The sequence below is a fragment of the Kogia breviceps genome, chromosome 7 (genome assembly GCF_026419965.1).
Source record: "Kogia breviceps isolate mKogBre1 chromosome 7, mKogBre1 haplotype 1, whole genome shotgun sequence".
In the NCBI taxonomy this organism is placed as follows: domain Eukaryota; kingdom Metazoa; phylum Chordata; class Mammalia; order Artiodactyla; family Physeteridae; genus Kogia; species Kogia breviceps.
This window is the reverse complement of record NC_081316.1, coordinates 76,159,344-76,186,252: the sequence shown is the minus strand read 5'-3', so window position 1 is coordinate 76,186,252 and position 26,909 is coordinate 76,159,344. Positions and strand designations below refer to the sequence as shown.

The 26,909-nt window shown below is 37.0% G+C and overlaps 1 protein-coding gene and 1 pseudogene across 5 annotated transcripts in view; one reads left to right on the top strand and one right to left on the bottom strand.

Moving 5' to 3' along the window:
• SBF2 (SET binding factor 2) overlaps positions 1–26,909 on the bottom strand; it is a 502,981-nt gene that overhangs the window by 199,409 nt on the left and 276,663 nt on the right. For 4 of the 5 annotated variants that reach the window (XM_067038634.1, XM_059069141.2, XM_067038638.1 and 1 more), the window contains exons 7-13: positions 21,892–22,024; positions 20,527–20,635; positions 9,156–9,269; positions 5,742–5,819; positions 4,520–4,633; positions 3,858–3,986; positions 478–576 (exon numbers count right to left, since the gene is read on the bottom strand). In XM_067038634.1, the coding sequence (XP_066894735.1) occupies positions 478–576; positions 3,858–3,986; positions 4,520–4,633; positions 5,742–5,819; positions 9,156–9,269; positions 20,527–20,635; positions 21,892–22,024 (776 nt within the window). Of the gene's footprint in view, positions 1–477; positions 577–3,857; positions 3,987–4,519; positions 4,634–5,741; positions 5,820–9,136; positions 9,270–20,526; positions 20,636–21,891; positions 22,025–26,909 lie in introns of all 5 variants that reach the window. The other variant, XM_067038636.1, reaches the window with a different exon arrangement.
• On the top strand, positions 9,412–11,057 carry LOC131759738 (solute carrier family 35 member E1 pseudogene; annotated as a pseudogene).

The following is a 26,909-nucleotide window of genomic DNA, read 5'->3' as shown; positions in this document are numbered from 1 at the left end:
TTTCTTTCTTTCTTTCAGCTTTTCACTCCCTATATGTTCAAAACAATACAACTCAAAGTTTTTCCTGATACAGTGGACAATCACTGTACCAAGCTAAAGCAGAGTAAATTGGTCAATTCTGTCTGACGCAGTTCTGGTTTCCAATGAGTCTAATCTTTACATCTCAAAAATGTTCAATACACTCTTAAGAAGACAGAGACCTAAATGAAAATCACAATGAAGGCAAATGACAAACTGGAAAATTGTGACTAATATGTTTTTGTAATACAGCAACTGACAGGAAAATCACTTTGAGAAGTGAGGTCTATTTGGATGCACAGCACCAACTGTAATATCCTGTAACTCACAGTCCCAAAGGTTTTACATCAGAACAAAAGAGATAATCACTAGGAATACAAAGCTTTTTAATTTTTTAAACAAAATACTTTATTAATACTTTTAAATTTAATGACTGTCTAAATAAATATACTTACTTACATTTTTGAATAGCTGCTCAGCAAGTTCTCTGACATGCTTTATCATCTTCAGTGGGTTATTTTCTTCAACTTTAATTCGCTCCACTTCAAAAGCTACCAACTTCGAAAAAGAATCAAATGGTAAAACATCAACTCCCAAATATGCTGAATATAGAAAAAACTGTGTGAAAATTTCACACACTTTGCAAACCAAAAAGCATCCAAAATGTATACTATTATTAAAACAAAGTATTTTAGATTTTTACTGGGTTTTGCCTCTATTCTACAGTTCCAGAGTCAATCAAGCCCTTGCATGTTCTGGTGGTCTCTCTCTGATGATTTAGGGTCCTGTTTCTTCTTGGAAAAAGTCATTTCTGGAACTCAGATTCTTCTCTCATTCTCCAGGCCTCACTCAGAGAATTCTCTCAGAGAATTTCAGATGGTCAGAAAGTCTTCAAACATTTCCCTAACTCACAAAATATGAACCAAATGTTCAAGTTGGGTCACTCTAGTCCTAGCATGCTAACAGCATGATTTGAAACAAGTCACTAAAACTCCTGAGCTTCAGTTTCTTCATCTTTAAAATAAGATGGAAGAACAAGATGACCTTTAGGTTCCTTCTGGTCCTCAAATTATATAAACTCTGATCCATTTCCTAACCAACTAACTTACTGGGAGAACTGTGCTAGTGTGTACACTTGGAGTACAGCAAAGAGTACTGACAGGAAAAAATGAGGTATAGGGAGGAGGTAAACAGATGGATTTTTTTTAAGGGTATAATGTAGGAATTTTCATGCAAGGAACTAATAGATTCACTAGAGCAGACAGACATACAAAACTATGACTCTACCTCTTCTAGGCCAGGATTCAGAAGGACTGCCAAAGAAAGTCAAACGTTTCTTTCCTTCTAGCAGGTTTATTTGATGAGAGTGTGGGGATAAGACAACACACAGTGCAAGCTGTCACTCCAAGCTCCATAAGCTTTGTGTGTGGTAGGCTGCCCTTGGCTAAATGAAAACAAGGATCCCTTTCCCAGGAGCAAGTGCAATTTTCCTAAAAGCACATTCCCCTGCAAACCAGTTAAATGGTCAAAGAGGGTAGAAGAAGAAATTACTTAGGTCTGGTGTCCCATTTTTTTTAAGCCCTTGACTGAAGTAAACATACAAATAACTAGTTTTCAAGTAACAACATCAATAAGACATCAAAAATCATCACTGTAGACAGAACACAGAACTGGATGAACACTAAGGGGAGACCTAGGAATCTCACACAGAGTCCTTGCCTTATCATTGTTTCCAAACTGAAGAATCTATCTATCTATCTATCTATCTATCTATCTATCTATCTATCTATCCATCCCTTATGTATATAAATGAACATAATAAAAGACAAGTTGCCATATAAAGTTAGAGACATAAAATAAAGGCTAATGCAGACTAGTGGCTCTCAGAGTCCTCTACTCTGGGAAAGTCTGGAGGAGGTGGTGAGATATGAGGAGAGTATGGAAAATGGACTGAAAAGGAGAAAGAGAGCACTTCAGACAAGGGAAGAACTTACAAATACAGTCAGAGCCTGTGGCAAGCCGGCAAGCAAGTTTTCTGGAAGTAATCAATCTGGGTTATTAGTTGTGATGAAGATGCCAGAGAGAGCTACTAAAGGAATTTGGATAGAAAGCAAAGGGCACATAAACCAATGTTACTATTTAGAGTGCTTCAGAGACTAATAAAGCATAGGTGCTAGAAAGGACCCTGGGGAGCACCTAATTCATCCACATAAAACATTATGTATCAATTACTTAGTTCAAGATCTAAAGGCTGGTATATGTTAGTATTAGATACTCAATGATCAATCATATTAGAGAATCAGAGATCAACAGTGATCAGAAAAAACTGTCCACCTCAGGGCAATCTCTCCTAGATCTTCACATGCTTTGTGCTATTATTAAGTAAAGCATTTGGTGCAGATCTCCATACTCAGAACTGAAACATGTGCCTTTTCTTTCATTCTTACCTTACTTAACTATCTTTACAGAGAATAAAAGACCCTTCTCTGAGCCAAGCATCTTTAAAACCTTGATTCCTAACTTCTCTATATAAAATAAAACCACCAGCAGCATAATATGATCACTATTACTATTCTTCACTACCTTGGGTGCCAGGAGTGTTTTTCTTTTATAGACTTCTAAGAACTTTTACATTTATTGGTTCCAATATAATGTTCTTCCAGAAATTGAAATGGGAGTAAGAGTCATTGTTCTATCCGCCAGAATGGGCTGCTATGAACATAGTTAAATGATAAATGGAAAGATGAATTACAATAAGAAAAATCACAACTAGCAAAAAATAGGATCCTTATTTTGAGTTGCATCTGCCCTAACTTTTCCTTTATATGGCCAATTCCTTGAAGATAGAGACTAAATCTGTCTTAAATATACTTAGTATCTCCTAAGGGAGCTAGACAAATGCTGATTATTGATTAGTAAGAATGGCTTAGCTAAACGCAAAGAAGGTGCTAATTCTTACTTGAAATCTGCTATATTTTCCAAGGATTAGTACTTAAGAAAACACCCTTATTTGTGGTTCTACCTTTTACCAAGGAACTGAAATTTTGTCTTCCCTACTTTATTTTCCAAGCTTTGATTAAAATAAAGATAACATATTAAAAAAAAAAACAGCTTAGCTAAACTATGGCTTTAGGACACTGATAGATTAAATGTAACTGCAGTCTGAAATAAAATATTTATACATTGAACTTAGATCTTTCTCTCTATAAAACTGATAAGTTCTATCCATATAGTCACTGTCAATTTTTCAAAAAGATTTTTTTTTGGGGGGGGGCGTTACGCGGGCCTCTCACTGTTGTGGCCTCTCCCATTGCGGAGCACAGGCTCCGGACGCGCAGGCTCAGCGGCCATGGCTCACGCGCCTAGTTGCTCCGCGGCATGTGGGATCTTCCCGGACCGGGGCATGAACCCGCATTCCCTGCATCGGCAGGTGGACTCTCAACCACTGTGCCACCAGAGAAGCCCCAAAAAGGTTTTAATCAAATATTTAAAATTCAGTTGTTCAAGGGAATTCCCTGGTGGTCCAGTGGTTAGGACTCCATGCTTCCACTGCCGGGGATACAGGTTCCATCCCTGGTCAGAGAACTAAGATCCTGCAAGCTGCACAGCGGGGCCAAAAAAAAATTCAGCTGTTCAAGATTTTTATGTATTTCTGAGACATCCAATTTTCTAATTTTTCTAATTCACATTATAAACATCAAGATCTGATACACATAATAATAAATATTTTTGATTTTGATTAAATGTTTAAAACTAATTCTAATTAAACTAATTCTCTACTTTTATCTACTAGTCTAATTTTGTGTGTAAATAATGCATTCATTTGATAAGAACTATACCTCATCAAAAAGATCACAGGATCTATAGGGAGGACCTCTTTCTGAAACAAAACCTGCAAATGCCATTCCATTGAGAACTTTTGTGAGGAAATCATTCTCAACCAAACCACGCTGTCCCAAGAAAGCTGTCTGTAAAGAAAGAAAATGTGAAATGAATAAGTTATCACTTAGTAATGGATGAATGATCAAAACAGAAATATAATAGAAGGATCAAAGCCTGAATAAATGTCTTCATGCATAAATGTGTTGTTAAAAAATACATTCCTCTCTAAAAGGGTTTTGATACCTGAAATACTATATGTATTGAAAAGAATAAAAATGAATCTGTCTATAAAGCAGGAGGGGAAATCAGAAAGAACCTCAATTTTAAAAGAAAAATCAATTTAAAGTTACCATACTATAAAGGAAAATATGTCAGCTCCACAGTACTATTAAAGATTATTGCACACCTGACACTAATACAACACTGTAAATCAACTATGTTCCAATAAAAATAAATAAAAAAAGAAAAAAATTATCACCTAACCACAAAAAGCAGAGATTTTAACTAATCACATTTGATAAATTAAGGTCAAAATACATGGCTAGAAAAAGACAACCAAGTTGTTTTATTAAATTGGAGTCTAGATTTTGGATACATACAATATGGTATTATATCTTACCTTATGAAAATGTATTACTGGTTCTGCATGAATTCTTATGAGTTGTAAGCATGATCTATATCCTTGGAAAAGCTGTGCAAATAATCTAAGAAAAACTGCACGTACTTCTTTATCCTGAAAATATAAGAAGAAATATGTTAGATAATTAAATTTCTTAAAAAAACAAACAAAAAAATCACAAAGTCAAAAAGTTGGAAAGAACCTGAGAGACTATTAATAAATCTGTCTGTGCTTCCTACACAGAAGTCTCATTTGTGGCAGCATTAAGTGATGGGCATCTAGTCTGTCCCATTGTTGGAGAGTAGAGGCCGTTAAATAGTTCCTTTAAAAGCTGAACCAAACAAAACTTGCCTCTAGTACATCCAATTTTCCTCTCAGAAAAAAACATAAATACAGGGTCTCCCCTTTCACCATGTTAGAGAAGGGCATATTTCCCAAGTCATTTGATTTTTATATCCATCAAATGAATTACAGTCACAAATACAAAATAAAACACTCAAGACTGTATTTTAAAGGCTTATGAAATTGTTCCAAAGTTTATCCAATTTATAAAAATCTATTCTTATATTAATAAGGTATGACAAAAATCTGTTTTGATAATTCAGACTTTTTTAATATCATAGTTTTAGAACTCTAAGGAAACACAGATTTATTTAGTCCTGTTATTTAATTGACGAAGAAACAGTTTAAAATGCTTCATAATTTGTCAAAGGTGTGCAGCTCTATAATGTTCCTTACTTACCACAAAGCTCATCTCTAAGAAATGCATTGATCAAAATAAAAAAAGGGTCTCTGTTATATATTCACTCTTTTATGGCTTCCATTTGGAGCTACATTCATCCACTCACTCCTTAGACTTAATTCTCTCCTGCAACCAACAATCTCTGTTTCCATTTTTTGTGAGCTTCCCTTTTATATCCTTGCCTAACCCTTTTGATTTGATGTTTGGCACAGTTTTTCAGGCTCTAATCTAGGTTCTGATTTTTTGTCCCATACTTACTCATGCCTCCTCAGAGCAACAGTCTTAGCTTACTCCCCTCCTAGTCAGGCTTCTCCTTGAGCAGGTCACAAGGTCAGTCAGTGACAATACTCCTAATTTCTAATTTGGCACACCTTTACTAGGCTGTCCATCTAACTCTCATTATACTCAGCTTCTTTGAAAAACATACAAAGAAAAGCAACTCTTTTTAAAAACATCAAATTTAAGTATTCAACTTCTTACCAGCATTTTTGAATGGGATAAAGCCGTTCGTGGAGGGGGAAAAGCATGATCTGCTACTTCCAAATCTGGGTGTAGAATCTAAAGCAAAGAAGCTTTGTTATGTAAAAGATCGTAATATCAATAAAATCTATTATTTGATCTACCTGGGGCATTAAGATGAAAAAATGTCAGTACATGAATTACAATATATTCCCTCCATGAAATACAATGAGTTAGATGAGGCAGCTCTGTATGTACTATGTGAAAAGCAAGAAAAAATATTTAATTAAAAAACATGTTCTAGGGACTTCCCTGGTGGTCCAGTGGTTAAGAATCTGCATGTCAATGCAGGGGACACAGGTTTGAGCCCTGGTCCGGGAAGATCCCACATGCTGCGGAGCAACTAAGCCCATGTGCCACAACTACTGAGCCTGCGCTCTAGAGCCTGTGAGCCACAACTACTGAGCCTGCACTCTAGAGCCTGTGAGCCACAACTACCGAGCCTGCGCGCCTCAACTACTGAAGGCTGCGTGCCTAGAGCCTGTGCTCCACAACAAGAGAAGCCACTGCAATAAGAAGCCTGCGCACCACAACAAAGAGTAGCCCCCGCTTGCTGCAACTAGAGAAAGCCAGCATGCAGCAACGAAGACCCAAAGCAGCCAAAAATAAATAAATATATAATAAATTAATTATTTAAAAAACCCCACGTTCTAGAAAAACACACATAGTGTGATTTCATTTATTTGAATATAAATCAAAATAAATCCTAAATCTATATATGTACATGCACTGATATATATATATAAATGAAAATGTAAAGTTCTGAAATACACACTAAACTGTAAAACAGTAGTCACTTTAGTCACTTCTGGGAACAGAATGGTCTAGGGCAGAGTTATTTGTCTATACAGTTGAAAATCTTAAGCATTTGTTTTTATGTTTCTTAGTGTAATTAAAAATTAATTCGTTAATTAATTAAAATACTGAGGAGAAAGGAAATAAATTTATGAACCTCACAGTCCAGAGGGGTAACAGTACAACACAATGTGACAAGTATTATAAATATATAAAATAGTAATATATAAATATAAAGTATAATTAATTCAACCTAGGGAAAGTTAAAAAAGAAGGTAACTAACATTTGTGTTAGGCTTTGAAGGAAAGCAGGTTGGGGAGCAGGTGGGAAAGAAAGGTCCATGCAGGACTTAAAAAAAAAAACAACTTTGTATCATTATGTAGCCAATTTTTGTCTTTGCAGAATCATTTTCAAATACTCAGTGTTTCGTAATATACTTACAATAGACCAAAAGACTCAAAACAACACTTATACACGACACCAAAATATCGATATTTACAATCCAATCACCAAATCATTACTACAGTATAACATCTTCATGTCTATAAAATTATCCATGATTATTATACAGTTGGAGTACTGTGTAACCATTTGATTACAATTATTTATTGACCAAATGAAGCACATACACTTGTGTGTCAAATCTCCCACACAGTCCATCAAATGTGATTTCTTAATGGTCCTATTTTGCCAGCATACTATGCTCTCATGTACACTGTAGTACATAATCCACCACAGTGCTTGAAAACTACATAAATAGGCATACTCAGTTTTATCAGAAATGAATTTTACTCACTGATTAAACTTGGTGGCACGGGTGTTGTAGGTTAAGGTTTACCAGTGTGCAGCAGAACCTCTACCAAGAGCCACTGATTTAAGAACTAAAATCTTAATCTTTGTTAATTTTGGTACCTAATTCCTGAATAATTAAAAATATCATTAAGTAATCATACATAAGATTTTAAAACTTATTTAATATTTCTAGAAACATAAAACTTTTTTCAATCACTCAAATACTACCTTCTCAGCTTTTGCTATATCCATATACAACCGATGCAGTTATTTAGCTAATATTTTTCTTTAAAATGTCTTTAAATTACCTTATTTCTTTAAATCTAGTATTTTCTTAGATGATACCATCTAAGTCACAGGTTTTGTATGCTATTTTTAATAAACATTATAATACATAATTATTAAAATAAAAAATGTTGCCACATACCACCCCAAATCATCTCGATACTTCACTCTGGGAAACAGTCATTTGTCATCCTTTGTATGAAACATTCATCCTATTGATAAAGACTAGGAAACAGAGGCCTAGAGATGTAATGTGATTTGCTCAAAATATCAAGTGGCAGGATGTAGACTGGAATTTAGTTCTCCTAACTCCTAAACTAGTTGCTTTTTACTCTATCACACCTTGTATCCCAGATTACAAATTATATTAGGAAAAGTCAGTCTTCTCTAAATGTTCCCATTCCATAGATACCACTACAACAACATAAGGACTAACACAAATTTGGAAATTTCTGAGAATAAATCCCTCCTGGTAATCCTAGACTTCTGAGTTCCTAAGTTCTTGTTTAAGGGGGAAAAAAAAAAAGATTTTAAACAGCTCAGACTGGATACTATTCAATAAGAATATGAAGGTCGGGCTTCCCTGGTGGCGCAGTGGTTGAGAGTCCGCCTGCCGATGCAGGAGACACGGGTTCGTGCCCTGGTCCGGGAAGATCCCACATGCCGCGGAGCAACTAAGCCCGTGAGCCATGGCCGCTAGGCCTGCACGTCCGGAGCCTGTGCTCCGCAATGGGAGAGGCCACAACAGTGAGAGGCCCGCATACCGCAAAAAAAAAAAAAAAAAAAAAAGAATATGAAGGTCTTAGTTCTAGTAATGGCTTAAAAGGGAAAGCAAGATTTCTAAGTTTCAAACTTCTGATGATGGATAAATGGGCACCTAAAATGTTGTCAGTAAAATAAAATACTGTACTTTTAAAAATAAACAAAGGTTGACAAAAAAATTAAATTTGTTTCAATGAGAAACACCCAAGTCACAATATTTCTTAAAACTTCACTGCACAGAATGCTGGATATTTAATCTATCACTAGGTTACATCTTTTTTTGTAGTAACTTGGAAACAATGACCAGTTGTTATCACACTGTTTTGCAGGAAGCACACCTACCAAAGAGAAATGAGATGTCAATAAGGAAGGTAAAGGAAAAGGAACAGGTGCTAGCTACTAATGAGGGATGTTAGGAGATTCAGGGATTTCGAGGCATAGTCTGGTCTTGTTTTCACAGGTGTGTTTCCAATACTTAGCACAGTATTCAGTATACAGTAACTACTAAATAAGTATGTTGAGTGAAAAAATGAATGTAGAACAAATATTCAGTTAGGATTCAAAGCATATTCTTTAGATAATATCTAATAAATAATCTTATTCTAACTACTATATGAGAATATATTCATGTTTTAAGAAGATATCTCTTTTTAAAGTAATTACACTGTCAATAAATGATATCCAATTATCTTAGTTTAGATTTAAATCAAGAGAAACTTACTATAAAAAATATATCATACCAAAGAAAGAGCTGCTTGAGTCTGATGTAGAAGTGGTTCCGGAAGGGAAGAGAGGTGAATACATTCAGGAATTTTAATAGTGCCTCCATCCAAATCAGCTATGATTACATCTAACTGAAGAAGACAAAAAGAAATTAATCTGTAATTAATAAAATGTATTTCTAAATTGACTTCCCAGCTACTGTATATTTCCCAGCTTCCTCTGAAATTAGGTATGGTGTGTGACTAAGTTTCTGCCAATGGAACATGAAAAGTGATGTGCACACTCCCAGGCACTCAAAACAGAGGGGATGTAAGGCCCTCCTATGGTCTCTTTCCCCTTCCCTTAGCTGAAACTATGAACTGGCAGTAACCTAACCCTGAGCATTCAGAGGATGACAATCCCTGAGTGGATTCTAGTGGAGGAACAAGAAGCAAAGAAGTTTGGACCTTGAATGAGTTCATGGAGCAAACTGGTCTGACATAATGGAACACTTCTAACTACAAACTGCTGCATGAGTGCTAAATAAAATTCCATTTTGTTTTAGCCATTGTATTTTGCATGCTTTATTACAGTAGTTAAGCCATATCCTAAACAACACAGTCATCATTATAAGAGTTAACAAGCAAAGCAATTAGTATACATCAAAATGGTACTGTTCAGGTAGTTAAGAAAGAGGCTGATTTTTAGCATTTTACAAAGTCTGTTTTAAAATAACAGGTAGGGGGCGCAGGGGGCCTGGGAGCCGCGGGGCGGGGGTGGCAGTGTGGTCAACAAGGTGACCCCGAGCGCCTTCCCATTCCCCGTAACCCTGTCGCTGTGCCACATCCTGGCGCTGTGCACCGGTCTCCCGCCTCTGCTCCGTGCCTGGCGCTGCTTTTCTTGTGCCCTGGGCTCCATCCGCATCAGCAGCCCATCTGGCTGTGGTGGCCGCGCTTCTAACCGCGTTACGTGCTGCTGCTTGCCTTCGGCAAGTACTTCATGTCAGTGTCCGTGCACGTCAGCATCTGGAAGGTGCCCGTGTCCTACGCGCACACCGTCAAGGCCACCATGCCCATATGGGTGGTCCTCCTGTCCTGGATCATCATGGAGAAACAGAGCACCAAGCTGTACCTGTCACTCATCCCCATCATCAGTGGCATCCTGCTGGCCACGGTCACCAAGTTGACCTTCGACATGTGGGGGTTTGTCAGCGCCCTTGCTGCCACACTGTGCTTCTCGTTTCAGAATATTTTCTCCAAAAAGGTATTATGAGAGCCAAGGATCCACCATCTCCAGCTGCTGAACATCTTGGGCTGCCATGCTGTTTTTTATAGGATCCCCATGTGGGACCTGATGGACCTCTGAGCTTTCCTGGTCAGCAGTGACCTGACCTATGTGTCCCAGTGGCCTTGGATGCTTCTGCTCCTGGCTGTCAGCAGCTTCTGTAACTTTGCCCAGAACGTCATTGCCTTCAGCATCCTCAACTTCATCAGCCCTCTGAGCTATTCGGTTGCCAATGCCACCAAGAGAATCATGGTCATCACAGTGCCCCTGATCATGCTGCGAAACCCGGTCACCAGCACCAACGTCCTGGGCATGATGACGGCCATCCTGGGGGTCTTTCTGTGCAATAAGACCAAGTAAGATACGAATCAGCAAGCCCAGAAGCCCTCCCTGTCATGATGGGGGACCAGAGCAGTAAGGAGCATCATTGGAGCCCCCTGGAGAAGCCCCACAACAGCATCCTCTTCCCCCAGCACGGGGACTATCAGTATGGCCGCAACATCTTGACACATCACTTCCAGTACAGCCGGCAGAGCTACCCAGACTCATACACGTTGTACCATTATGACATGCAGAGCATAGCGAGCAGGGCAGGATGTTCTGCCAGTCCTCCTCTCCACCCCCCAGCAGTACCAGAAACTTCTGATAACCAGTGAAAGTATAACCCAGCTGAGGGGGGATTGGTTCCACTGCTTTAATTCCACTGCTCAGGTAGGCACAGGACTGGTGCAGGAGTGGAGCAGAGGAGTGCAAGGGTTATTGAAAACATCTCCAGCCACAAAGATGGACTCAGCTTTCTGCTCAGCCCCATGGCTGTGTGCAATTCTGGCAAACATTCCCCAGTGCGAAACTACTGCAATTAGAACTGAATTCTTTTTTTTTTGGCGGTACGCGGGCCTCTCACTGTTGTGGCCTCTCCCATTGCGGAGCACAGGCTCCGGATGTGCAGGCTCAGCGGCCATGGCTCACGGGCCTAGCCGGTCCGCGGCATGTGGGATCTTCCCGGACCAGGGCACGAACCCATGTCCCCTGCATCAGCAGGCGGACTCTCAACCACTGCACCACCAGGGAAGCCCGCATTGAATTCTTAGAACCTAATTCTCTGACCCATAAGTCAGAGTTGGCATGTGCCCAGATCCAGAGGGAAGGATGGCCGCTGTCTACTGGGTTCCATCTTCCCTTGCCAGAGTAGGGCATCCCTCCTTTTGGAGCAGCAAGGAGGAGAGGACGCAGGGCTGCGAGAAGGATCATGAGGAAATCATGTTCAGTGTTTCAAGCTCAATTTCTCTAATACTCATTTTGTGTTTTCTGATGAGCCTTCACCGCTTCTATGCTGACTTACTGGGATGTTTGGTGGGGAGATGTTGGTTTTATGAGGACCTTGCATTTTTCTAGGGCATATTTTGTAGTTGTCTGTGTTATGCCTCAGTCCCCCTTAGGGGATGCAGGATGCATGAGGACTGGCTTATGGTTGGAAAACCCTTTTGTTTTTAAGCGTTTAAAATCAAGAAAACTTGCTGGTGATGCCTATCTCAGCACATTTCTGCATTTAGTAGGAAGGAATGAAGTGTTTTGAAGCGCTTTTTTAGTGACCACAATCTCTGAAAGTGACATGAATCAAGAATGTCATCTCAATAGTTTGTGTCATAAATGAGAGCTCAGCGCTCTGATTCCATTAGCTGTTCTTGTGGTGTTTACATGAGGATCTGAATCATGTCCCTGTGAAGGGGCAAGCACCAAGCTAGGATTTAGTTTGCCAAATCAGAGTCTTTGGTCAAGAAAAAAATGTGGGTTTTGGCAGAATCACATCATTAGGAAGATTATGTGACCCCAGTGGGTAACCCATGTGCTGAAGTCCAGGTTGGAACACCTGGCATCACAAGAGACTGCCCTCGGAGGGGACCACTTGCTTGGCTGGTGGGGTCTTCGCTGATGGCTGCCTTCTTCCTTCAGCCCTGTCCCCAGCCTCTTGAACAGGCACCTGGCTTGACCAGCAGATGGGATTTTGGGTCACCCTTTACCTTCTGGTGTGTGAGACAGTTCTCTGTTCCAAGAGGAAGTACCTACTGTAGCTAAAGCTTCACTCCTATTTGTTTTTGATAATTGGAATTTTGTATTTAGAGGTAACATCTTGTCAGCTTATGAATGGGCAGCTCCTGGAGAGGTCACAGGGTCCCCCCTTCTGGCCTGTGAGTTTAGTACCACTGGCCTCAGGAGTCCCTGTTTGTCACTGGCTTGCTTTTTAATTACTTTGGCCCCAAGTTCTAAGACAATTCTGTGTAAAACAGGAAGGGGCCGTCCTGAAGGGTGTTATTTACGAAAAGAACTTGCTGTGTGCCTTCACCAGAGGCAGTAGAGTCTGCAGTTGAACCACAATAAATGGGGATAATTTTGCATGGCAAAAAAAAAAAATAACATGTAAAAATGTAATAGAGAAACTAGCCAAAATTGTTGAAGTTATTATCTTGATAATAGGATTAAAATTAATTCTAATTTATTCAATAAAAAATTAAGAAATTTATTTTTGTCAGCACTTGGTTTCTCTAACTTCCAGAGACAGTTTATAGTCAATGGGAAAAAATTACCTACAAACCAGATGAGTGTGTTTCTAATTAGTACTAATGAGGTTTTACTTAATGATTACTGACTTACACAGATTTTTATATGGTGGTATCAAAGTTAAATAGGAACTAGATATCAATATATAAGGTTAGCAAGAATGATTAATATATGAATAAGGGTCCTGTTTATAACTGCAATGTAGAATGGTGTTTTGTCAGTTTACATAACACCTATGATTTGATTACAATTGTAATTATGTAAAAGTACCTGCAGAGCTTACCTCTTTGCTGGCATTTAAAACTAAAATAAAATTAGAACTACAACTTTTCAGGATTTGTGGATCACAGATGTCATATAGCCCAACCTTTCAGTGAACCATTTTTCTTAAACTCCATGAAAAGTGTCATGCAACCTGTTCCTTGCACTCTACTTACACTACCTGAGAGTACACTCCTCACATAAGGAAACCCAGTCTCACCATTGGGCAGCTCTATTTAGCTGAAAACTCTTATACTGAGGAGTAATTTGTTTCCATATACACTATACCCACTGATTCTATTTCAGTCTCTAACCCTTTTTTCTATGACAGCTACTTAAATATTTATCTTTAGCTATCAAATAACATTAGGTTATTACCTGAGAAAATTTACTTAGGGCCTTACAGAATAGTTTCCAAATTCTTGACATCCTAGATGTCCTTCTCTGAAACCCATTATTTTGTTACAGTCCCTCTTAAAGTGCAGTACAGAGAAATAAACCTGTTATTTCAGAACTGGCTGAATACAGAGCATTACTTTCTCACTCTGGTATTTTATTCATATGGCATTGAGAACAGAGTAATATGGTAGAGCTCATATTGAAGTTGTATTCCACTAAAACCCTTCACTCTTTTGCAAATGCTTTTTGTATTTTAGTTATCAGCCAATCAGCATTAACACAGGCCTCATTTCGAAATATGAATAAATTAAAGCACTCATAACAAAAGTAAGAATTAATGGATAATTTTATCTTTCTTTCTCATACATAGGATGAAGATTACAGAAAGATAAACTTAACATGCCAAAAGAGGGGAATTTTAAAACATTAATGAATTCATTTTATAAGTCTCCTGTACTTGCTATAAGGAAAAATTAATGCATTTAGACTTTTGAATGATGATTTTCTTCCAGCCAATCTTTTCTATTGGTAATGCAACAGATCCGAAAATAGTAATTAGTTGAAATGTTACAGGACTCAAAAAAATATGATAAACCTCTGACTTCAATAACCAGCAATTTAAAGATGAAAACTGGAGACCTTCAAGACGGCAGAAGAGAAAGATGTGGAGATCACGTTCCTCCCCACAAATACTTCAGAAATACATGTGTAACAACTCCTACAGAACAACTACTAAATGCTGGCAGAAGACAGCAGACTTCCCAAAAGACATATATATATTTTTTCCTTTTTCTCTTTTTGTGAGTGTGTATGTGTATGAGTCTTCGTGAGATTTTGTCTGTAGAGCTTTGCTTTTACCATTTGGCCTATGGTTCTGTCTCTCCCTTTTGGTTTTTTTTTTTTTTGCATAGTTTTTACAACTTGCTATCATTGGTGGATTTGTTTAATGGTTTGGTTGCTCTCTTCTTTCTTCTGTACTTTTTTTTTCTTCTTTTTATTACTTTGTAATTTTTTAAATTTTTAATAATTTTTAAATTTAATAGCTTTATTTTATTTTATTTCATTTTATTATTATTTTTTTCTTTCTTTTTTTCTCCCTTTCCTTCTGAGCCATGTGGCTGACAGGATCTTGGTGCTCCAGCCGGGTGTCAGGCCGGTGCCTCTGATGAGGGAGAGCGAATTCAGGATGTTGGTCCACCAGAGACCTCCCAGCTCCACGTAATATAAATGGTGAAAGCTCTCCCAGAGATCTCCATCTCAATGCTGAGACCCACTCAACAACCAGTAAGCTACTGTGCTGGACCCCCTATGCCAAACAACTAGCAAGACAGGAACACAACCCCACCCATTAGCAGAGAGGCTGCCTAAAATCATAATAAGGTCACATACACCCCAAAACACACCAGCGGACATGGTCCTGCCCACGAGAAAGACAAAATCCAGCCTCATCCACCAGAACACAGGCACCAGTCCCCTCCACCAGGAAGCCTACACAACCCACTGAAAGAACCTTAGCCACTGGGGGCAGACACCAAAAACAAAGGGAACTACAAACCTGCAGCCTGTGAAAAGGAGACCCCAAACACAGTAAGTTAAGCAAAGTGAGAAGACAGAGAAACACAAAGCAGATGAAGGAGCAAGGTAAAAACCCACCAGACCAAAAAAAAGAAGAGGAAATACGCAGTCTACCTGAAAAAGAATTCAGAGTAATGATAGTAAAGATGATCCAAAATCTTGGAAATAGAATGGAGAAAATACAAGAAGCGTTTAACAAGGACCTAGAGGAACTAAAGAGCAAACAATGATGAACAACACAGTAAATGAAATAAAAAATTCTCTAGAAGGAATCAATAGCAGAATAACTGAGGCAGAAGAATGGATAAGTGACCTGGAAGATAAAACAGTGGAAATGACTACCACAGAGCAGAATAAAGCAAAAAGAATGGGGCTTCCCTGGTGGTGCAGTGGTTGAGAGTCCGCCTGCCGATGCAGGGGACGCGGGTTCGTTCCCCAGTCCGGGAAGATCCCACATGCCGCAAAGCGGCTGGGACCGTGAGCCATGGCCACTGAGCCTGTGCATCCAGAGCCTGTGCTCCACAATGGGAGAGGCCACAACAGTGAGAGGCCCGCATACCAAAAAAAAAAAAAAAAAAAAAAAGAAAAAAGAATGAAAACAATTGAGGATAGCCTCAGAGACCTCTGGGACAACATTAAACGCACCAACGTTCAAATTACAGGGGTCGCAGAAGAATCAAGTCCAGAAAGCATAGAGTCCCATATAGGATAAATCCAAGGAGAAACACGCCAAGACACATATTAATCAAACTATCAAAAGTTAAATACAAAGAAAAAATATTAAAAGCAGCAAGGGAAAAACAACAAATAACATACAAGGGAATCCCCATAAGGTTAACAGGTCATCTTTCAGGAGAAACTCTGCAGGCCAGAAGGGAGTGTCAGGACATATTTAAAGTGAGGAAAGGGAAAAACCTACAACCAAGATTACCCAACCCAGCAAGGATCTCATTCAGATTCGATGGAGAAATTCAAACCTTTACAGACAAGCAAAAGCGAAGATAATTCAGCACCACCAAACCAACTTTACAACAAATGCTAAAGGAACTTCTCTAGGCAGGAAACACAAGAGAAGGAAAGGACCTACAATAACAAACCCAAAACAATTAAGAAAATGGTAATAGGAACATACATATCAATAAGTACCTTAAATGTAAATGTATTAAATGCTCCAACCAGAAGACATAGACTGGCTAAATGGATACAAAAACAAGACCCATATATTTGCTGTCTACAAGAGACCCATTTCAGACCTAGGGACACATACAGACTGAAAGTAAGGGGATGGAAACAGATATTCCATGCAAATAGAAATCAAAAGAAAGCTGGAATAGCAATCCTCATATCAGACAAAATAGACTTTAAAATAAAGACTATTACAAGAGGCAGAGAAGGACACTACATAATGATCAAGGGATCGATCCAAGAAGAAGATACTACAATTGTAAATATTTATGCACCCAACATAGGAGCACCTCAATACATAAGACAAATGCTAACAGCCATAAAAGGGGAAATTGACAGTAACACAATCATAGCAGGGGACTTTAACACCCCACTTTCACCAATGGACAGATCATCCAAAATGAAAATAAATAAGGAAACACAAGCTTTAAATGATACAATAAACAAGAAGGACTTAACTGATATTTATAGGACATTCCATCCAGAAACAACAGAATACATTTTCTTCTCAAGTGCTCATGCAACACTCTCCAGGATAGATCATATCTTGCATCACAACTCAAGCCTTGGTAAATTTAAGAAAAAAATCATATCAAGTGTCATTTCTGACAACAATGCTATGAGACTAGATATCAATTATAGGAAAACAACTGTAAAAAATACACACACATAGAGGCTAAACAATACACTACTGAATAACCAAGAGATCACTGAAGAAATCAAAGAGGAAATTTAAAAATATCTAGAAACAAATGAAAATGAAACCACGACGACCCAAAACCTGTGTGATGAAGCAAAAGCAGTTCTAAGAAGGGAGTTTATAGCAATACAATCCTACCTCAAGAAACAAGAAAAACCTCAAATAAACAAACAAACCTTACACCTAAAGCAATTAGAGAAAGAAGAACAAACAAAACCCAAAGTTAGCAGAAGGAAAGAAATAATACAGATCATATAAGAAATAAATTAAAAAGAAACAAAGAAAACAAAAGCAAAATCAATATAACTAAAAGCTGGTTCTTTGAGAAGATAAACAAAATAGATAAACCACTAGCCAGACTCATCAAGAAAAAAAGGAGAAGACTCAAATCAACAGAACTAGAAATGAAAAAGGAGAAGTAACACCTAACACGGCAGAAATACAGAGGATCATGAGAGATTACTGTAAGCAATTATATGCCAATATAACAGACAACTGGGAAGAAATGGACAAATTCTTAGAAATGCACAACCTTCCGAAGCTCATCCAGGAAGAAATAGGAAACATAAACAGACGAATCACAAGCACTGAAATTAAGACTGTGATTAAAAATTTTCCAACAAACAAAAGCCCAGGACCAGATGGCTTCACAGGCGAATTCTATCAAACATTTAGAGAAGAGCTAACACCTATCCTTCTCAAACTCTTCCACAATACAGCAGAGGAAGGAACACTTCCAAACTCATTCTATAAGGCCACCGTCACCCTGATACCACAACCAGACAAAGATGTCACAAAGAAAGAAAACTACAGGCCAATATCACTGATGAACATAGATGCAAAAATCCTCAACAAAATACTAGCAAACAGAATCCAACAGCAATGTTAAAAGGATCATACACCATGATTAAGTGGAGTTAATTCCAGGAATGCAAGGATTCTTCAATATATGCAAATCAATCAATGTGATAAACCAAATTAACAAATTGAAGGAGAAAAACCATATGATGATGTCAATAGATGCAGAAAAAGCTTTTGACAAAATTCAACACCCATTTATGATAAAAACCCACCAGAAAGTAGGCACAGAGGGAACTTTCCTCAACATAATAAAGGCTATATATGACAAACCCACAGCCAACATCGGTCTCAATGGTGAAAAACTGAAACCATTTCCTCTAAGATCAGGAACAAAACAAGGTTGTCCACTCTCATCACTACTATTCAACATAGTGTTGGAAGTTTTAGCATAGCAACCAGAGAAGTAAAAGAAATAAAAGGAATCCAAATCGGAAAAGAAAAAGTAAAGCTCTCACTGTTTGCAGATGACATGATACTATACATAGAGAATCCTAAAGATGCCACCAGAAAACTACTAGAGCTAATCAATTGAATTTGGTAACGTAGCAGGATACAAAATTAATGCACAGAAATCTCTTGCATTTCTATACACTAATGATGAAGAATCTGAAAGAGGAATTAAGGAAACACTCCCATTTACCACTGCAACAAAACGAATAAAACACCTAGGAATAAACCTACCTAAGGAGACAAAAGACCTGTGTGCAGAGAACTATAACACACTGATGAAAGAAATTAAAGATGATACAAACAGATGGAGAGATATACCATGTTTCACAATGTTTGAATCAACATTGTGAAAAGGACTATACTACCCAAAGCAATCTACAGATTTAATACAATCCCTATCTAATGACCAGTAGCATTTTTCACAGAACTAAAACAAAAAATTTCACCATTTGTGTAGAAACACAAAAGACCCTGAATAGCCAAAGCAATCTTGAGAATGAAAAATGGAGCTGGAGGAAGCAGGCTCCCTGACTTCAGACTACACTACAAAGCTACAGTAATCAAGATAGTATGGTGCTGGCACAAAAACAGAAATATAGATCAATGGAACAGGACAGAAAGCCCAGAGATAAACCCACACACATATGGTCACCTAATCTTTGATAAAGGAGGGAAGGATATACAGTGGAGAAATGACAGCCTCTTCAATACGTGTTGCTGGGAAAACTGGACAGCTACATGTAGAAATATGAAATTAGAACACTCCCTAACACCACACACAAAAATAAACTCAAAATGGGTTAAAGACCTAAATGTAAGGCCAGACACTATCAAACTCTTAGAGGAAAACATAGGCAGAACACTCTATGACATAAATCACAGCAGGACCCTTTTTGACCCACCTCCTAGAGAAATGGAAATAAAAACAAAAATAAACAAATGGGACCTAATGAAACTTAAAAGCTATTGCCCAGCAAAGGAAACCATAAACAAGATGAACAGACAACTCTCAGAATGGGAGAAAATATTTGTAAATGAAGCAACTGACAAAGGATTAATCTCTGAAATTTACAAGCAGCTCAATAACAAAAAAACAAGCAACCCAATCCAAAACTGGGCAGAAGACCTAAACAGACATTTCTCCAAAGAAAATATACAGATTGCCAACAAACACATGAAAGAATGCTCAACATCACTAATCATTAGAGAAATGCAAATCAAAAGTACAATGAGGTATGACCTCACACCAGTCAGAATGGCCATCATCAAAAAATCTGCAAACAGTATATTGTGGAGAGGGTGTGGAGAAAAGGGAACCCTCTTGCACTGCTGGTGGGAATGCAAATTGATACAGCCACTATGAAGAACGGTATGGAGGTTCCTTATAAAACTAAAAACAGAACTATCATATGACCCAGCAATCCCAGTCCTGGGCATATACCCTGAGAAAACCATAATTCAAAACGAGTCATATACCACAGTGTTCATTGCAGCTCTATTTACAATAGCCAGGACATGGAATCAACCTAAGTGTCCAATGACAGATGAATGGATAAAGAAGATGTGGCACATATATACAATGGAATATTACTCAGCCATAAAACGAAACGAAACTGAGTTATTGGTAGTGAGGTGAATGGATCTAGAGTCTGTCATACAGAGTCAAGTAAGTCAAAAAGAGAAAAACAAATGCCGTATGTTAATACATATATGTGGAATGTAAAAAATAAATAAATAAATAATGGTTCTAAAGAACCTAGGGCCAGGACATAAATAAAGATGCAGACGTAGAGAATAGACTTGAGGATGTGGGGAGGAGGAAGGGTAAGCTGGGACAAAGTGAGAGAATGGCATGGGCATATATACACTACCAAATGTAAAATAGACAGCTAGTTGGAAGCAGCTGCATAGCACAGGGAGATCAGCTCGGTGCTTTTTGGCAACCTAGAGGGGTGGGATAGGGAGCGTGGGAGGGAGACGCAAGAGGGAGGAGATATGGGGATATATGTATATGTATATGTATAGCTGATTCACTTTGCTATAAAGCAGAAACTAACATACCACTGTAATGCAATTATACTCCAATAAAGATTTTTAAAAAATAAAATAAAATAAAAATAAAGATGAATACTTACAAGCTCATGAACATCAGTTTTAAAGACAGAATGTACTCCAATAATGAAAGGCGTTGGGGAACTCAGAACTTCCAGTAGCTGAGCCGGGAGAATAGGAATATAAGGATAACTGGAAATAATAAAAATATACATGAGATATATTTGTTCTTCGGTAATATAACATACATTTCTTTCATTTTTATGCTGTGTGAATTTTAGATTACCTATGTTTAGAAATTATCAATAATATTCTCAGGGTTGTTCATATTAAATTCTTGGGGAAAAAAAGATTAAAAAAAAATCTTCATGTGAAAGATATGATCCAATATAACAAGATATAAAGTAAACAAGGGCAGCTTCCTTATCCCTTACACCCAGGCAAGCAGTCTCTTTAGGTTGTTCAAAGTTGCTTGAAATAATTTTTCCTTACATAGCAATCTGACATCAGGTGGTAATACTAACTCCCTTATTTGTCCGCTCTCTCAATATTGGTGACGGCTTATTTGTCTACATAAAACAATCATTCAAATTCAATTTTCTATACTTGATTTTTGTATTCAATAACAATGGCAAGGTACAAAAACAAAGGTTTAGAATGCTCTCTTATCCAGGAGTTAAGAAAAGCACATAGGTTAAAAAATTTTTTTAATAAAATCCGTAGACTGTCTAAATTTTTCCTATTTCGTATAAACTTAAGTTTCCTAGATATTGTGATTATCAAATTGATAAAAAAGAGTATTAGAATAAAATATTCTACTTACAGCACTCTCAGTCATCACTTGTTTAGACTGTTTTATTTTTTACTTTGAAAAATTAACTTCCCTCTCCCCAGCCAAAATAGAGAGAAAAAAGGAAAATAAAGCCCCATGTATCTAATTCAGTTTTGACAATCACCAATGCATGGCCACATACATATTTCTACCCATTTTTGTTCTTTTCCCTACCATATTATTTGGAGCAAATCCCAGACATATAATTTATACATACTTTAGTATATATCTAAAAAAGATAAGGGCTCTTTAAAAAATAAAACTATAATACACTATAACCCCTCAAATTAATAATAATTCCTTAATAGTAAATAATCAGACAGTACTATCTTAAGACTTTTATCTCCTACTATATTCAAAGGGAATTAAATGTTGCTGACAATACTATCCAAATTAATTATTTTTTCATGAAATAAATCACCACTCAGTAATAGACAACTTGGAAAAGTTCCAAATTCCAGGCTAATTCTTAGCAGAATCATGACTCCTACAACAATGTAACTTTGTAACATATGCCCTTGTCATTCAAAACTGTCGTGCTATGATGTTTTGACTGATCATCGATAAGTAATGCATGATTTGGAAATAAATAAAGATACCAAATAAAAACTCTCACCTATATTTAAGAGGAAACATTAATGATTCCAGGGCTCTACAAGCATCACTAAGTCTCTGGAAACTTGCAGAATGGAAGAGAACCTTATTTTCTGTGAGGACTGCACAGAAGAGGCTGAGGACATTCTGAATTCCTGAAAACACAAAGAGCAAATGCTTACCAAATGCATTTAATTTTACATGTGCTGCCAACGAAGACTTAGAATGACATGGAATGAAAAAGCCAATATTTTAAAGATCTCTGAAGAAAAATATTTGGTTAAACTATAAATTCCATAGAGCCTAAGGGTATTTCTTTCCCAAACTTTCAGTTTTGTTTGTCTAATCATTGTAACACTCATTGAATATATTAGTTGTTTGGAAATACACTATTACCTTCTTTTCAACTTAATCTCCAAGGTCTATACTTAAATTTCTGTTTTAGATGCTTGGCATTGTTCTAATAACATTTTTCCCTTTTAAAGTCCATTTGTCTGATGTTAACATAACCATACCAGTTTTGTTATTGAAATATTCCTGGTATATCTTTTTTCCACCTTTTTACAACAACCTTTCTCTACTTCTTGGAAATAGCACATTGTTGACAACTTTAAAAATCCCCACTAAAATCAACAAGAAAAAAGCAACGTAAGAGAATAATATGAATTTACAATTTACAAAAGAGGAAATCAAAATGATAAACATGAAAAGAAGCTCCCAAACTTCTAATAATCAGAAAAATTCAACCTGATAAATTCATGAGGTATGATATTAAACCTACTACAATAGCCAAAATCAAAGCCTGACAATTCTAAGTTTTTATGAGGATGGCAGGGAAATGAACTATCATACATACTGCTGTGAGGAATATAAAGAAACTTATGATGCATGTACACTACCAGCTAGTTATTACAGTAATTTTAGTAATTCCATTATTAGTTATTTATCACAGAAACTCTCTCACATGTACCCAAGAAGATAAGGTACAAAAAGGTACATTGTAGAAGTATTTAAACAATGAAAAAAGTGGGCACATCCTAAATGTAAGAATGAAGGATAAATTATAGTAAAATCATACTATAAATTAAACTTCCTCTGATTGAAGATGGCAAATGTTGACTGAAACAAGAAACTAAAGTTTTATTATTCAAAATTTATAAAATAAAAAGCAATTATACTCCAATAAAGATGTTAAAAAAAGCCAAAATTTATAAAATGAAATAATTATTAAAGAAATTTAAACACAATTTTCAAGTGATATGGCTTTGGGGGGTAGGTCTGTAACATTTATTCTTGTGAATTTAAGATAGATTAAAACATCACTAAGACTTTTGGGATACCTTTACAGCAGTGAAAATGAGAGAGCTAGTGCTACATATATCAACATGAATTAACTCTCCCAAACATAGTATCAAGTGAGGAAAGTAAAGTATAAAGTGATGTTATAGAATGACAGCATTTATATATTGTTAAAAACCATACAAAATGCTACTATATATTGTTCAGGTATATACAAACATACGGTCAAAATATAAAGACATATCTGGGACTAAAAAACACCAAATTCGGGATAGTATATATCTCTGGGATGAGAAGGCATACACAGGAAATTTCAACTATATCTATGATGCTACATTTGTTAAACTAGATCACAGATACGTTAAACATTTTTTTTTGGCGGGGGGAATAATTTAAAGCTTACAGAAAAGTTGCAAGAATAGTGCCCAGAGCACCCATCTACCCTTCACAATGATTCACCTAATGTTAAAATTTTGCTCCATTTGCTTTAACATTTGTACTTATGTGCTAGCATGCCCTCTTTCTACAAACACACACACATTTTTCTGAGCCATGCAAATGTACACATCATGACATTTACCCCTAAATACTTCAGTGTGTTTTTTGTAAGAATAAAGATAATGTCTTCCTAACCACAGTATGGTTATCATCCTCAGTAAATTAAACATGCTGCAATACTTGAAGTCTAATCTTACATTTGTATTCCAATTTTGTCCACTGACTCAATGTTATTCTTTGGAGCTTTTCCCCTACCATCAGGATTCATTCTAAGCTCAATATTCCATTTAGCTGTCATGTTTCTTTATTCTCATTCAAAATGGAGCATTTCCACAATCTTAAATTTTTCTTTTACTGAGATAAAATTCACATAACATAAAATTAACCATTTCAATTTATTCATTTGCTTACTAAACTATCTTGCATCCCAGGGGTAAATCCTACTCACTCATGGTCTATGATCCTTTAACATGTTGTTGAATTTGGTTTGCCAATATTTTGTTGAGGATTTTTCCATCTAAGTTCATCAGGGTTGTTGGCTTCTAGTTTCCTTTTCTTGTAGTGTCCAAGTCTGGCTTTGGTATCATGGTAGTAATGCTGGCCTTTTAAAATGAGTTTGGAAGTGTTCCCACTTCTATTTTTTGGAAGAGTTTGTAATGGACAGGTATTAATTCTTCTTTAAATTTTTGGTTGGATTCACCAGAGAAGCCATGTGGTCCTGGACTTTTCTTTTGGGAATGTTTTTGATTATTGATCCAATCTCCTTAGTAATTGTTCTGTTCAGATTTTCTATTCATTACTTCGTTTTGTTAGGTTGTATGTTTCTAGGAATTTATTCATTCTTCTAGGTTACCTAACTGTTGGTATTTTCACAGTACTCACTTATGATCTCTAGTGTTTCTGTGGTATCAGCTGTCATGTCCCCTCTTTCATACCTGATTTTACTTATTTGAGTATTTTCTTATTTTTTTCTAAGTCTAGCTAAAGGTTTGTCAATTCTACTTATCTTTTTAAGAAACAGCTGTTAGTTTCATTGGTCTTTTCTACTGTCTTTTAATTCTCTATTTCATTTATTTTTTGCTCTGATCTTTGTTATTTCCTTCCTTCTACTAACGTCAGGCTTCAGTTGTTCTTTTTCTAATTCCTTGGAATGTAAAGTTAGGATATTTGAGATATTTCTTTTTTCTTAATGTAGATATTTATCAGCATAAAATTCCCTCTTAGATCTGCGTTTGCTGTATCCCATAAATTTTGGTGTTTGCTTTTCCATTTTCATTTGTCTCATGATATTTTTGATTTTTTCATTGACCCACTGGTTGTTTCATCTCTATACATTTGTGAATTTACAAGTTTTCTTCTTGATACTGATTTCTAGTTTCACACCATCCTGGCTGAAAAACACACTTGATATGACTTTAATCTTCATAAATTTATTAAGACTTGTTTTGTAGCCTAATATACAATTCATCCTGGAGAAAGTTCAACATGTGCTTGAGAAGAATGTGTATATTTTGCTGCTGTTGGATGGAAGGTTTTGTATATGTCTGTTAGGTCCATCTGCTATAACATGTTGTTTAAGTCCTTACTATTTGCCTTTTTGATTTTCAGTTTGGATGATTTATCCATTGTTGAATGTGGGGTACTGAAGTCTTCTACTATTATTGTATTGCTGTCAACTTTTCCCTTCAGATCTCATAATATTTGCTTTATATATTTAAGTACTCTGATGTTGGGTACATAAATATTTACAGTTGTTATAACCTCTTGATGAATTGACTATTTTATCATTATATAATGACTGTCTCTTATTACAGTTTTTGGCTTAAAGTCTATTCTGTCTGATATCAATGTAGCTACCTGTGCTTTCCTTTGGCTTTTATTTGCATGAGATATATTTTTATATAGCTTCACCTTCAGTGTATATGTATCATGAAAGCTGAAGTGAGTCTTTTTTCTTTTAGGCTGTAGTGAGGACAGCAGTCAGCACCTAGCTCTGTGTTAATTAGAAGCTGTACCCTGTAAAGTATGCAGTCAAACACCTTTTAGGGAAACACTGGGAGAAGGGTATTTTTGCCTGCTTCCCCTGCACTAAGCCTGGAGGGATAACCACAGTAAGTGCTCACACACCCATTAAGAACTGCTTCTTTGTGTTCTATAGTCCTATGAGACTTGTGAACAGAAACTCTCTTGGCTTTCAGAGCTAGGAGTTTGAGGGAACCATTACTCAGGTGGGAGCCTTAAAAGTTGATGTTCAAGATGTGTGGCCCCAACCGTTTGCTCTTCAGGGAGAAGCTGGGCGTTGGGGGTTCCCTCTCCATTACTCGGTGCTGTGCAAGGAGTGGGGTTTATGGCAGGAGTGTATCTCCATCATTCCTATCCATTTCAATGCGGGTATTTTCTTAGGAGCCCAAGGTACAGGAGTAACTTAACTAGTTTCTGGATTTCTCTCACAGGGAATTGCTCCATGTGTAGCTCTCTGTGAAAGAGTGAAATTCAGGAGCCTCCTATGTTGCCATCTTGGTCCTGAGTCTCATCTAGCCCTCCTATGACTCTCTCATTACCAGGATTTTCCTGTTAAATTTCTAGCAGGTCTGCCACTAGCCCCAAATAGGATTATAACTTAGACAAGCAGAGTTAGAGATTTTTTCCCTTTCATTTCCTTCTGGATTCAATATTATTTTTCCTGACAATGATGTTGCGGGCTTAAGCTTTCTCTGCTTTCGGCAGCAAAGTTGCTGGTTTTATGGCCAGCCCTGCCCTGGCAAAACTATCATTTTCACTGAAAGTACTGACATGTGGGAAAGATGGGAGCCACTCTGGTAAGAATGCTGCAGGTTCCTACTATTCTTATCCAAAGGTCTAGCATGAATAAATGCTTCTGAGTTTGTTGTTTGCTTCTGATCAATTTCCAGAGCACTGAAATAGTTGTACAATAACTGTACAACAATTTCTGTCTAGTTTCACACTGATTCTTTAGGGAGAGGATTAACTCTTCATACTGCCACAACCAGAATCATTATCCTTGGTGATGTCAATTTTGTTCACCTAAACTTTTGTTTATTGCTATCTAACTTCTCTAATGTATACTTCATATTTTTCCTTGTAACTAATAAGCAATCTGTGTTCAGACACTTTAGACCATGCAAATATCTTGTTCCTCACCAAAATTTCTGCCTAGATTTAGCATATATTGATAATTACTATCTGAATCAGTCTTTACCATGACGATCATAAAGTGCTTTT